This window comes from Trachypithecus francoisi, unplaced genomic scaffold (genome assembly GCF_009764315.1).
Source record: "Trachypithecus francoisi isolate TF-2019V2 unplaced genomic scaffold, Tfra_2.0 Lachesis_group3, whole genome shotgun sequence".
NCBI classification, from domain to species: Eukaryota; Metazoa; Chordata; class Mammalia; order Primates; family Cercopithecidae; genus Trachypithecus; species Trachypithecus francoisi.
The window spans coordinates 25,631,280-25,644,921 of record NW_022681468.1 but is presented as its reverse complement, the minus strand read 5'-3'; the positions used below and the strand labels follow the sequence as shown (position 1 = coordinate 25,644,921).

Below are 13,642 nucleotides of genomic sequence, written 5' to 3'. Positions count from 1 at the left end.
AAGCATACTTCTAAGCTGGTATAACCAACCTAAATTAGCATCATAAAGGAAGTTAGTAAAGAGGCTGTAGCTCATCAAGTTGCAGCCAGTGAAGATGGAGGACGTTCTAATGACTTGTCAGAAAGAGGCCAAGTGATGAACAGGTATTGCCCCAGGTTGGATGGTCACCTGCTGGTGTTAAGGCTCTGACATCCGACTTCCCCTACAACTTTTAGGTCAGTCAAGGTCATCTGGGGTCACTGACTGTGCTCCCACAAGTAAAATTTGAGATCTGACATCTCAGTTGCCACAATTTGCATCATGCAGGCTTTTTATCCAAGATCTAATGCTTCTAAGCTAGAACATTTTACCTCAGTTACCTCTTTGAGTTGCCTGCTGGGAAGCTGGGGGCCAAATTTGTAGCCCACTTCCAGTTGCATTTTGTGTACATGTTCACTCTTGATTTCGTATTTTTTCGTTTCTCCTTTACTCAGAGCATATTTAGTATAAATAGATGTTACTGTGTTGTACGTGTCTCTTAAAAATTTCCTGCCACAAGGCAATGCATAAACAAACTTTAGATAAATTATATTATCATCAGGCTAGAGTGAATCACGCTTACTACATATCACAGGCCGCTTCAGGGCAAAGATGATCGGAGATTGAAAAGATAATCACATTTCTTAGCAAATTCATGCTCTCCCTAGGGCAATATTGGACTTGTAAAAATCTGAATTTCAGGAGTTTAAAATGAAACATGAATTCAAATTGCCCCAAATGAATGTTTTCAGAAGCTTCTGAATTTCCAAAAAACATTTAAAAATTGAATCATTCAGCTTAAAAAAAGTCTATCTGGAAAGATGACTGGTTGTGGTATATTACAGCATACAGGATAACCAGAGGTGGAATCTTTATTTCACAAGTTTCAAGATACAGTACAAAACGAATCTGTACATCTCTCTATTAACAGGATTTGTTTGTTTACACAATTATGTTACACTTCACCAACCTTTATACTGCATTTCATTAAATACAAAATACATTTACAAAAAGTGTCTACCATGGTGTTCCTTCACAATGCCAGCTTAAGGTCTTTTAAAACTTCCTTTTCTACATATTTATAGTGGTTATATCTTGATTATATCAACATTATGAGTTTTATGAGTTTATTTTTTAATCAAAGAGAATAGTGTCAGCCTGTTTCTCAGACCAAATAGGAAAAACAGCATGTGAGATGATTCCCTGCACATAACCAAGGAATCCTTTTCATGCACACATCAGACTTTTACTTGTGCAAACAGTCACTTTAACATACAAATCATCTTTCCTTGGGATCGTTTTAAATTTTCTTGAAATACCAAGTGGGTGGAGAAATGTAGCTTCTTTTCAATGAATACCACAAATTTAAAATCCAGATCGTGCCTCAGGCATTCAGGAGTGTTATATTTTCATTTATATTTGAGAGCGATGACCGATGAAAAATATTTGCATGAAAATAGAAATTTTCTTTTGTTCTAATCATTTCTTATATACTTCTAGTCATAATAATGTGTAATATATATACATATGAGCTTCACTTTCAAAACAAATATTAGCTGTCACTGAAACAAATATAACTCTGCTTGTCTTGGCAGGGAAAGGGGCTGTTTCCGTGACACATCTTGTTTTGAAATGTGCATGTTAAATGTTAGTCCGAACCTCTGTAAAGGAAGTTTTTGCATATGTAGTTAAGACATGAATGTACATGCTACACACATAAAGACTTGTGTTTTTCATTTATAGGCCTGCATGCATACTTCCAAAACACTGAAAAATGAACATGAGGATAAAAGAAGGGAGAGAAAGACAAAGCAAAAAAAAAACAAAAAAAAATCCTATATATATATTAATGAAATACTTAAGTTTCCTGGAGGCATCAACGGCTCTTTAAATAAATCATCAGATCATCACCAGATCACTGGCAGGGGTTTCCAAAACTTCCCAATAGTACAGAGACAAAATGGCTTAGTGGTAAGACTCTCACATGCAAGGTAAAAATTAACCTAATATGCAGAAAAGTAACAAATCCTTAAGAGTATCAAGATTAATAATTCATAATCTGAGTTAAGTGCTAAATAATAAATTTTGAAAAGAAGTCACCTTTGATTTATTTATTTATTTTTTTTGTCATTGACTACTAATCAAAAATAAGCCTCACCTAGAAAACAGAAACTGAAACTTCAAACAGAGAGAGAGAGGAAAAAAAAACCCTGCCAATGCTACCTCTGTAAAATAAAATAGAAGCAAAATGACTAGTTTCAAGACAGTCGGCTAACCAACAAACCAAATGCACAAGAGAATACTAAACGGTATTACTGTCATCACATTCCAAGGCAGGAAGACAGACTACAAAAGGTCTTAGGAGAGATGGGCTACCATGGACAAATGAAGCCACACTCTAGCTGTTAAGTCTAAATTCTAACATTAAAACTCCTGAATCCTGAGTTAGTTTAATGTCACTGACATTAACTAGCTTTAGTTACTGTCATTTTATTCAAATGGATGCCATTTGATTAGGTAAGTATTGAGCATTATTTTAGGAGAAAAACCAAACCCAACTCCTATTTGCTTAGGTACCATGTCCCATGAACAAGAAAGAAGAGAGCAAAGTATTTTTGAGACAGTCTTTAAGTGAAGCCGTAAGAACTAAGTTATTTGAAAGATACCATTCACAAACTGCTGGCAGCAAATGACCCAGGGTAAAACAAACTGGAAACAAGCCAAGAAAAGGAAATTCAGAACATTAACAATTAAAAAAGGCAAGTGGTAAACTAATAAGAAGTGGGTTATTATATGAAGAACAAGACTGCACTTTCCCATCCAGCCTTAGGTGGCACACAGTTTTAAGAAATGTTTTCTCAAAGCATGTACTCAATGGAGGAAAGGAAAGTTAGATATAAAAATCTTGCTAAAAGAAAAATGAGGGTGGACAGCAGAAGAAAAAAGTGAAAGTTGGTAGTCATCTTGGGTGGTTTTTCAACTTTTAAATAAATTATAACAGTTCCTTCTAAAGGAAGTGTGGCTGCTACCATGGATTACACTTACTTTGAAGCGGGGAGAAGGGCAGTGGTGGAGACACCAAAGTACTGTACCAACTGAACTCAAATCTCTACGTGTAAGAGACCAAACAAGTCTTAGTATTTACAAGAGCTGCCTAAAGCAACACTACACTTAGTGGGGGTAAATTGCCTACCTTTCACAGATATGCTTTCATACATATGGTTCTCCTGGTGACCAACTCTTTGAATTTGGAAGCAATTATCTGGGAGGAAAGTTTTGCTTACCAGGTTTCCCATAATTCTCTAAACACAAAAAAGGTATACAACTTCACATTTAAAAGCCTTCATGTTCATTATAGACTAGCTGAATCTAGTTCTAACTACTACCCCAACTTCAAAAATCAAAGCAGTACACCTCTACAAGCAATAAACTTTTCAAGTTTTCTGGCAGATGAGGGATTCTGGGAAAAAAGCATGAAGGTTAGTATAAACAGACTGACATCAGTAGGCATAGAAAACCGCTCAGATACAAATGCAGTCTCAGACAAGATACAGGCTGGTGAACACCACCATCTGACAATACAATGAAATACAAATTCAGTTTAAGCTTTAATTCCTTCACGTGTGTGATTATGTGAACCTCTTCAGTTTTTTTCCCATACTATTTAACCAGACAATCCTGAAAATCAAGTAGCCTTGATTTTCCTAATGTTAGTAGTGAGAAAATGGTGACTAAGATAGCTAAGCAGTGGCTGGCTTTCCATTATAATATAAAACTATCAGAAATAACAAGATACCTGAATAGTACAGAACAATATAGACAGGTTTTGGCTTTCATCAACCACTGAGTTTAATCCATCTTTGATTCTCTGAGTTTTAGTATTATAATAGTAGTCACTCTAAGCCATACCCTGGCAATGATATTTCATATTTAAAGAATTCAGGAAGGTGATGTGTTCTTTGTGCAAAAAGAAATGCCAAGTAAAATAAATCCTGGGAACAAATGCTTCAACTTTAGGAAAAGTGTGTCTGTGTCTGTGATCGTGGTACCCCAACCAGAGTTCGTTTTGTTTTCTAGTTTCTCCCACTTAGTCCATCCTCTGGCTTCTGGATCAAGGCTCTGTATATTCAAAACAAACAAGCAAATTAGAGTAGGTGGGGCAAATTCTCGGCAAGGAGTCAGTTCACAAGGCTTTGCATATGTATATTCCATTCCAAGGAAGTAAAGCTCACAAAAAGCTCCTTAACAAGGCCTTTCAGTCTTTGAAGGAGAGGAGTATGGTATACCGTATGACAATCACCAATAAGAAACCGCCCAATCTTCCCTTTTAAAATAATGAATATGCTGAATAAATCTAATTGCATGTGGACTGGTAAGAGTTTCTCAGTTGTCGCAGTTTCCAAAAACTTAAAAGGCAAGTTCTATTTTCAGACTTCCGAACACATTTAAATTTGCAACTAACTGGGTTTTCCTTTTTACACTGATCAGTTTTTAGTGTCGATGCACAATACCTTAAAGATGGTTGACATTAAGAACTTATGCACACTGAAATAATGACCAAAAGGATCCAAGAAAGATAGCTGGATACAGCAGACGTTACTTTGAGTGTCTCACATATGTTTCCAGAAAAGAAAAAAGAAAGCCACTGAGCGTTGTTATTCCATATGGCACTGAAACAAACATTCAGCTAGTTTAGGTAAGAGTTACTTATCCCTGAAAATAAAGGCATCAGATTCTAAGCAGCTTTAGGAGTTCAATGCTTCCTTGTGCCGTGCCTCTTCCGGGAGGTGACCACTGATTCAAGGTCAAATGCAAGTGTTCCCAGCAGATAACTTTCTTTGCCGTCACTGATCAAGGCTGGACCCAGTGGCTGTTACTGTGGTGGCTGCTGCTCTGGTGGCGCCTCCTGCTGGGGTGGAGCTGGCCGTGGCCCTGGAGGCCTGGGTGCAGGCATGTCTTGGTGCTGCCTTTGTCTGTAAGCTATGACTGTTCCCAACAGCAGCGCAATGATGGTCATGAGGTAAAGGTCCCACTCAGGTCCCAAAAGCTGGTCCATATCAAGTTGGGTGAACATATCCCGAATCTTAACGAAAATAATATAGTAACCATTATTATCACTAAAATGTCAGGCAAGGAAGTGGGAAAGTTACATCAGCAGAGGTAAGTACAGAAATTAAAATAATTGGTTTTAAAAATGTTTTGCAATGTGTGTGTGTGTATGTTTACAAGGGTTTTAAAAGCCTTCAACTGAAGCTCAAAATAATGTGTCTGAGGAATTAAGCTATTCATGTATAACAGCTGACATTTAATATAAAATGTCTGACAGTGTTCTTTCCATCAGTAATCCAATACACTAATTTTAACCATTTTTCACAGAAAATATTTGAAAACAAACACTGGGGCCAGGCACAGGGGCTCACGCCTTGTAATCCCAGCACTTTGGGAGGCCGAGGTGAGTGTATCACTTGAGGCCAGGAGCTCGAGACCAGCCTGGCCAACATGGCGAAATCCCGTTTCTACTAAAAACACAAAAATTAACCAGGCATGGTGGTGAGCGTCTGTAATCCCAGTTATTTGGGAGGCTGAGGCACAAGAAATGCTTGAACCCAGAAGGTGGAGGTTGCAATGAGCTGAGATTGTGCCATTGCACTCCAGCCTGGGCGACAGAACGAGACTCTGTCTCAAAAAAAAAAAAAAAAAAGAAAGAAAAAAAGAAAAAAACAGTGGCGAGCCAAGGGGAGAAATTAGTATCTTGGCACAGCGAATCTACTGGCAGTGACAGCACACCAGCTGGAAAGCTCTGTTCCATGACAGTGGGGCCACTTCACTGTTCTCCATGTAATTGAAAATAGCAGGAATTCAAACATTTACTAGCTGAATAAATAATGCTTCTCAATCAGGATTTAACTAAAACACAAAATATTTAACATCTGAATTGCAACCTGAAAGTTACGTCCTTAGGCTATGATATTTTAATTGTTTTAATATCACTTATTTCTGACACTTTCTGACTTCTATTATACTTCGCCATTAAGATAGTAAATATGGGGTATAATTTTTAAAATCAAATTACATATGAAGTATCTCTATAACACATTTGTAGGTACAGGTGCTAAATTTTCCTGGAAAAAAATGACAAGAAACCACTAATTGTGTTCTCTGGGGAAGAATCTGGGATGGGAGATTTGTGGTCTTCTGTACTGTCTGACTTTCTTACGATTGCTACTTATTAGTCTTGTACTCTCTTTTTCTTTTTAGTTGGAATAGCCAGGTGGCAGGATTATGGGGCGTTTTTACTGTCTTCTTTATACTTCTGTATTAACACAAATAGCAAAGATATAATATACCCAGTACAGCATATTATAAGATGAAGTCCTAGACCATAACCAACAGTGAGTAATAAAAACTGAGAGAGAGAAGGGTCTGCAATGGTACTGAGAGAGAAAGAGGCTGCCACATGATCGGCTTTTTCATGAAAGGAACAAAGATTGCTTCAATTGGCAGTGGTTACAGCACACCTGACTCATGCTACCATGCAATTAATGTATAAGCGACCGGGAGGCCAGAGTCCCACAAGACCAGTGCTCTGGAGCCCTATCTGCGGAGGACGTCAGGTGCATGGACTAGACAAGTCCATTTCTTTTCGCTGATGCTGGAACAGCACGGACTACATTTATACCTGTGACAGACATGAGGGAAAGCCCGTTCTCGAATGTAATACTGAAAGCCATTAACCAAAGGGTGAAACATCACCCTTTTCTGGTCCTGAAGAAACTTCTCTTGTCCTGAATAAGCCTATGTTAGAAACAAGGGCTCTGAACATCTTAGGGCTGGCTTTCAGAGTGAAATGCTGCACCAGTGAATCCATTCTAGGAACTACAGTACTAGAAACAAAATATAAAGCTGGCAGAACCCAAGAGTACCTACATATCAGTATTGCCAACTAAAGTTGGTTATTTTGAAGAAAATGGGTAACCCACTTTCTATATAGGTTCTCCCATTAGCCTATTTAAATAATGTACGCTACTTTTAGAGAAGAAAATTCGGGTGGTGTTTTCAACTTCATGTTTCACTATCAGAAGAATCTGAAGTACAACAACCTGGGCAGGTTCTCAGGTTCTTCTTTCCTTTTTTTTTTTTTCTTTTTCTTTTTAAGGGACTGCTTTGAGTCACTGCCAGGCGGTCATCTGATATAACGTTTACTGAATTAAATACTGTTTCAAACTGCCGTTAGTCTCAGTTTTCCCTAAACCAGAAAACATCTGCCTCCATGAAAAATGCTTTAGTGTTAGAAGTGTCAATCGCTATCTAAAAACTGCACTAGCTGCTTTGTGTCTGCATTGATCCCTTCCCTGATAAGGTACTCTGGTACCTGAGCCGAGGGGAAGAAGGGAACACACCTGATACCTGCAGAACACTCTTCCCTGTGCTTCTCAACTTTTGAAAAACAAACCTCCAGGACAGATCTTCCATCATTTATATTTTAATGAAAAGAGGCATGGACCACTTACGTTTGTTTCCCGTATGTACTGCAAGAAATAGACAACGCCCAATTTGCAGAGGGCTAGGAAGACTGGAACTTGTGCATCTGGGCTGGCTTCAGCTGCCATGTCATAAAAACGTTTTGCAAGGTGAATATCCTATAATATAGGTAAGAAACAAAAATGCATTTTCTTGTCAAAATAAGTAAAAATATTTAGTGAACATATTAGACAAATTTATTTTACCTTTGAGGTTTTCATTTTAAAATGAGTTTCCCTCACCTAAAGAAAAATGCCAAGCTTTACTTGGGTAAAATTCGTTTAATTATCTAACTGCTTAATATTGAAAAACTTAATTAAAAAACTCATTTTCCCCCAACATAACATCTCATTTCCTGTGTAGATATGCTGGATACAGCCATGTATCTATGCATTAGCACTGTTAACCTAGAGATTTCCAAGGGTGACCTCTGAAACTCACACTAATTTTTTGCTACTGAAAACTTCAATCAGTGTTAGCAACGTCTGGTTTCAGTTTGGGACAGTGATCTTCAAAGTGGGGTAGAGACACTCAAGATTTTACAACAGAGGCCAGGCATGATGGCTCATTCCTGTAATCCTAACACTTTGGGAGGGCGAAGCAGGAGGATCACTTGAGGCCAGGAGTTCAAGACCAACCTAGGCAACACAGTGAAACTGTCTCTACAAAAAAATAAGCCAAATTAGCTGGGTGTGGTGGCGCCTGCCTGTAGTCCCAGCTACTTGGGAGGCTGAGGTGTGAGGATCACTTGAACCCAGGAGGCGGAGGTTGCAGTAAGCTGATAATGGTGCCACTGAACTCCAGCCTGGGTGACAGAGCGAGACCCTGTCTCCAAAAAAAGAAAAAGATTTTACAAGAGGTACTGGCATGGACATGTTAAGGGACTCTGTTCTGCAGTTCTGCAGCTTCCATATGTGCTTTTTCCTGAAAGGGATCTGCTGAGAATAGGCCTGTGTGCACAGCAACGTTTCTCTGCAAAAAGGAAGGCACAGCCCTTATCTACCCCACTCTTTCCTCAAGTGCATTGCCTCGGGGTCTAAAAACCTCAGGGGCTACCACCAGAAGAGATACCTTGAAATACTGGTTCTGGAGAAGGCTCCTTTATTGACTAATTATTAGTGGATCTTGTGTTTCCCTGTGTTAGATCTTTCTGCAAAGGGTGAAACCAGTCATTCTTAATTTTGGCCCAGGCTGGAGTGTTCTGAATTCAGACATGTAATAGAATGGGATGGTGAGAATTTTCACTTAAAAAATCTCACTTCTACTCCCTATTATCAAAGAATACCAAACTCTTAAAGAATTCCATGAGACATGAGGAAGAAAGGTTAAAGACCAAAAATGACTCCCCCTGCCAACATATTTAAATACAAGCAGTTATTTTCACCTATTCCTTATTCTTGTCCTTAGGGTGTGTCATTATTTAAAAAGAAGAACATCTTCAAATAATGGTTAACAGTATGGTTAGTGTCTGAGTTTTTCGAAAAATATAACTCAAATGGTTTTTTGGACTGCTGTATTTTCCAAGATCATGGATCAAACTTCATGTGATTCATACATTGGATGATTCACTGGGGTAATTAAATAGATTCACTAATGTGTAATTAAAACTTACCAAATAATATGATTTTTTTCAATTACAGTCAATCCTCATATTTAATATTTTCCTAACTATATTAAATGGGGAATTGTTTTTAGTAGCATGAATATTTTAAACCTCAACAGAAAAAAAATACAAAAGGTGATCACAATGTCTTACAAAAAACAGTAATGGGACTGGGTGTGGTGGCTCACGCCTGTAATCCCAGCATTTTGGGAGGCCGAGGCAGGTGGCTCATGAGGTCAGGAGTTCGAGACCAGCCTGGCCAATATGGTGAAACCCCATCTCTACTAAAAATACAAAAATTAGCTGGGCGTGATGGAAGGTGCCTATAATCCCAGGTATTCGGGAGACTGAGGCAGGAGAATAGCTTGAATCCAGGAGGCGAAGGTTGCAGCGAGCCAAGATCACGCCACTGCACTCCAGCCTGGGCGACAGAGTAAGACTCCATTTCAAAAAAAAAAAAAAAAAAGTAATGGAGTTACTGATTTTTATACATGATTATTTATTTTCTTTTCTTTTTTTTTTTTTGAGACGGAGTCTTGCTCTGTCGCCCAGGCTGGAGTGCAGTGGCCGGATCTCGGCTCACTGCAAGCTCCACCTCCCGGGTTTACGCCATTCTCCTGCCTCAGCCTCCCGAGTAGCTGGGACTACAGGCGCCCGCCACCTCGCCCGGCTAGTTTTTTGTATTTTTCAGTAGAGACGGGGTTTCACCATGTTAGCCAGGATGGTCTCGATCTCCTGACCTTGTGATCCACCCGTCTCGGCCTCCCAAAGTGCTAGGATTACAGACTTGAGCCACCGCGCCCGGCCATGATTATTTATTTTCATACATGATTATTTATTCTCAAAAGCTAAGCAAAAGTTCCCTCCTCCTACTCTTATCAAAGGAATACTATGCCTTTTACCATATTCTTTATTCACAAGAATTTCTATTATTAGTTACACGTTGTACTACAAATTAAATTAGAAGAGCACATTAATTTTCTTGTTTTATAACCTATTATAAAACCGGCTTAGTTATATCATTTTAATCTTGACTACAGTCAGTAAATTATTACTAGATGTACTCCATGAAAGCCATAACTTACATGTGATCTTTATATTAGTCATGTTAAACTTCAGTTGATTTAAAAATAAAGTCAGCTGGGTGCAGTGGCTCATACCTGCTATCCCAGCACTTTTGGAGGCCAAGGCGCTTGAGTCCCCAGGGGTTTGAGACAAGCCTAAGCAACACAGTGGTACCCCATCTCCATTTAAATAAAAAAAGACAGGCCGGGCGCGGTGGCTCAAGCCTGTAATCCCAGCACTTTGGGAGGCCGAGACGGGCGGATCACGAGGTCAGGAGATCGAGACCATCCTGGCGAATACTGTGAAACCCCGTCTCTACTAAAAAATACAAAAAACTAGCCGGGCGAGGTGGCGGGCGTCTGTAGTCCCAGCTACTCGGGAGGCTGAGGCAGGAGAATGGCGTGAACCCGGGAGGCGGAGCTTGCAGTGAGCTGAGATCCGGCCACTGCACTCCAGCCCCGGCGACAGAGCAAGACTCCGTCTCAAAAAAAAAAAAAAAAAAAAAAAAAAAAAAAAAAAAAGACAAACCCGTCAGCCTTTCTGATAGAGGCTAAGTCTAATTTGGGACACTGGATGACTGGGTTTGATTGCTACATTAAGTGGCAGAGATCTTCCAGAAGCTGAATGTACTGAGTTTGCTGCTCCTAAGCCTTGACTGAACTATATGTAAGTATCTAATTTTAGTAATATTCTAAATATTAAGGTACGTTTAAAATATGAACATTTACATACTTTAATTAAAATAAAACATCCAAATGTGAACAAAGCAGCAGCATTTTGTCAAGAAAATACTGCATTAGCAAAAAATGAACTTAACTTTCCCTCAATCCTTAAGCAGAGTTAGGTCAACAAAGGGCCTCTAAGTGACACAGGAAGGAGTATAATTAACAGCCCATTGCATAAGTCTTGGTAAAGCCTTTTGTACTCTTCCTAGAAAATGAGAAAAGTGAAAGGCTCCAGTGTCAGGGAACGCATGTTTTCACAAGTCTCTGGTTTCCAATTCTTTGCTTTCAACACAACTGAAGAGGGACCTATCAAGTGGTCAGGGGATTGATCATTAAAAATAATTTCTAATGACAAGTGACTGATTTTTGGTATCTCTTAAGGCAGTTTGAAGAATGAAGTGACCATGCTACAGTGAAACTCTTCCCATTTTTCATATACATATTTATATGAATGACATTCTAGTGATACATTTTAAAAAATGAAAAACAGAATTAATGCTAAATCTACTCAATTTTTAACAAATACTTCATTTATCTCATTAAAAGATGCATTTTCAATTAACAATACAAAAAGCAAAGTTTTATCAAAACGTATTTTGTAGATTTGACCAACAATGTATTAACTGACCAACTGTGACTAGTAATATCTCATGAATTTTTCTTAACACTTAGATCACTGGTAAAAAAATTCAAAATGAATTTATACACTTGTTTGTTTCAGATAAGTATGCTAGAGTAATCAGTAAAAGACCTAAGCATTAAAAACAATACATTAGTATTACATTCTACAGAAGTCATGGTAGAAAACATAAATTTAGGGAAACAGGAAAAGACATAACTTTCAATTAAAAAACTTGCTTGTATATTTCTAAAACATTAATAAAGGTGGGTGGGTATTAAATTATTGTTATTTAGAGTCTACTGGATATTTTAAGGGTAACTAATTCTATTTTAAAATGTTAATGATTAAAATAGCTAGAATTTAGACCTTGTGAAACTTAAGAAAAAACTGAAATGCCAACTTAAAAATGTACAAGGGGGTCTGTAGTTTTTCCAGTTTCTTTTGAGGGCACACAGGCAAAACCTTAAGTCATGAGTCCAGAGAATGTCAGACTTCATTAGGAAAGTATAAGAATCAGAAATAAATTTATCAGAATACATTTAATATAGTTCAAAATAATTTGAAAAGAATAGAATTTGGCTGAAGACGGACAGATAGTTTCTCAGACAAGTAGTTATCAGCAGAGGCAGCACTGCACTTCCATTTTCATGAGTCTGTCTTCAGCTTAATCCCTAAATAAAACGGCATGGATAGTAGTACCTGTGGGTGCTGGAGGATGAGAGATGGAAGGGCAGTCTTCTGAAATACTACAAATCAGGCCCATAATTTAGTGGCCTGAAATCCAACTGAATGGCAAGGAAAGTCTATTTTCTATTCAAATGCAAGTGTTTCCCCCATACACAATGATATGATTCAAACATGTTTGGAAGCCACACTCACCTGTTTAATGCCCAGTCCTTTCTCATGCATGTATCCCAGATTAAACATAGCTTGTGCACTGTGTTGCTGCTCAGAAGCCAGACGGTAATGAATAAATGCAGTTTCATAATCGACATCGGTGCCAAATCCATAGAAATGGTAGTCTCCGAGTTTAATTCTAGCCACAGTATAGCCTTAAACAAAAGTTAAATGTAGAACTGCCAATAAATAAAGTATGTTTAAAACAGACCAAACTTTTTTCTCCTCCTGTTAACATGCTTACATAAAACAAATAATTTTAATTCGTAGTACACAAACTTTGTAGCAAATCCTTTCAGCCAAGTTATAAAGTCCAGGAAAAATTTAAACTAGAAGTATAGCTCTTCTGCAGAAGGCTTTGGAATAGAGAGAGGTAAAACCAAGTTGGTGTGTGTGTTGGGGGACAGGTTTAATATCCCTAATTCAAAAATCTGAAATCTGAAATGCTCCAAAACCTGAAACTTGACATTCAAAGGTCATGCTCAAAAGGAAACGCTCACTGGAGCATTTCAGATTTCAGATTAAGGATGCTCAAACAATATGTATGCGCAAATATTCCCAACACACACACACAAATACAAAAACATCCGAAATCTGAAACACTCTGCTCCCTAAGCATTTCAGATAAGGGATACTCAACCTGTACTCCCTTCTTTCACAAACACTCCTATGTAAATGATCAGGCTCTACTTTATCATGTCACTTACATTTTAAAATAGTCCAGACTGACCATTTAGGCTTGGAGAAAGAACAAGCAGAGAAGGTTGAGAGGAACATTTTCAAAAGAAATATTCAAAAGAAAAAGAGGAAAAAGTCTCTTAGGTTTCGGACTAATGTTCTATCATATATTCTATTTAATTCCCGTTTCATACAAACTAGAAACCAAACTAGAAACCAAAGAGTGAATCATAGCCTGACGGAAATGTGTTGTACAAAGACTTTACAACCCAATTTAGAAACTCTGGTTCTCAGAAACTTCCCTGTTAAGAATAAATATGAATAATATGCAAACAAATTAAGTCACAGTATCTCCGCTTAATTAATTATTATTTTTTTTGAGATAGTCTCGTTCTGTCACCCAGGCTGGAGTGCAGTGGTGCGATCTTGGCTCACTGTAACCTCTGTCTCCCAGGTTCAAGTGATTCTCCTGCCTCAGCCTCCTGAGTAGCTGGGATTAGAGACGCCTGCCAC

The 13,642-nt window shown here is 38.2% G+C and overlaps 1 protein-coding gene across 1 annotated transcript in view; it reads right to left on the bottom strand.

Annotated features, from left to right (window-relative positions):
- Nucleotides 1-872: 872 nt before the first annotated feature.
- The window catches only part of SEL1L (SEL1L adaptor subunit of ERAD E3 ubiquitin ligase), a 71,427-nt gene continuing 58,657 nt past the window's right edge, over nt 873-13,642 (bottom strand). Inside the window, exons 19-21 of the mRNA XM_033187224.1 lie at nt 12,434-12,606; nt 7,530-7,658; nt 873-5,101 (exon numbers count right to left, since the gene is read on the bottom strand). Coding sequence (XP_033043115.1) covers nt 4,892-5,101; nt 7,530-7,658; nt 12,434-12,606 — 512 coding nt within the window. The 3' untranslated portion in view covers nt 873-4,891. The remainder of the gene's footprint in view (nt 5,102-7,529; nt 7,659-12,433; nt 12,607-13,642) is intronic.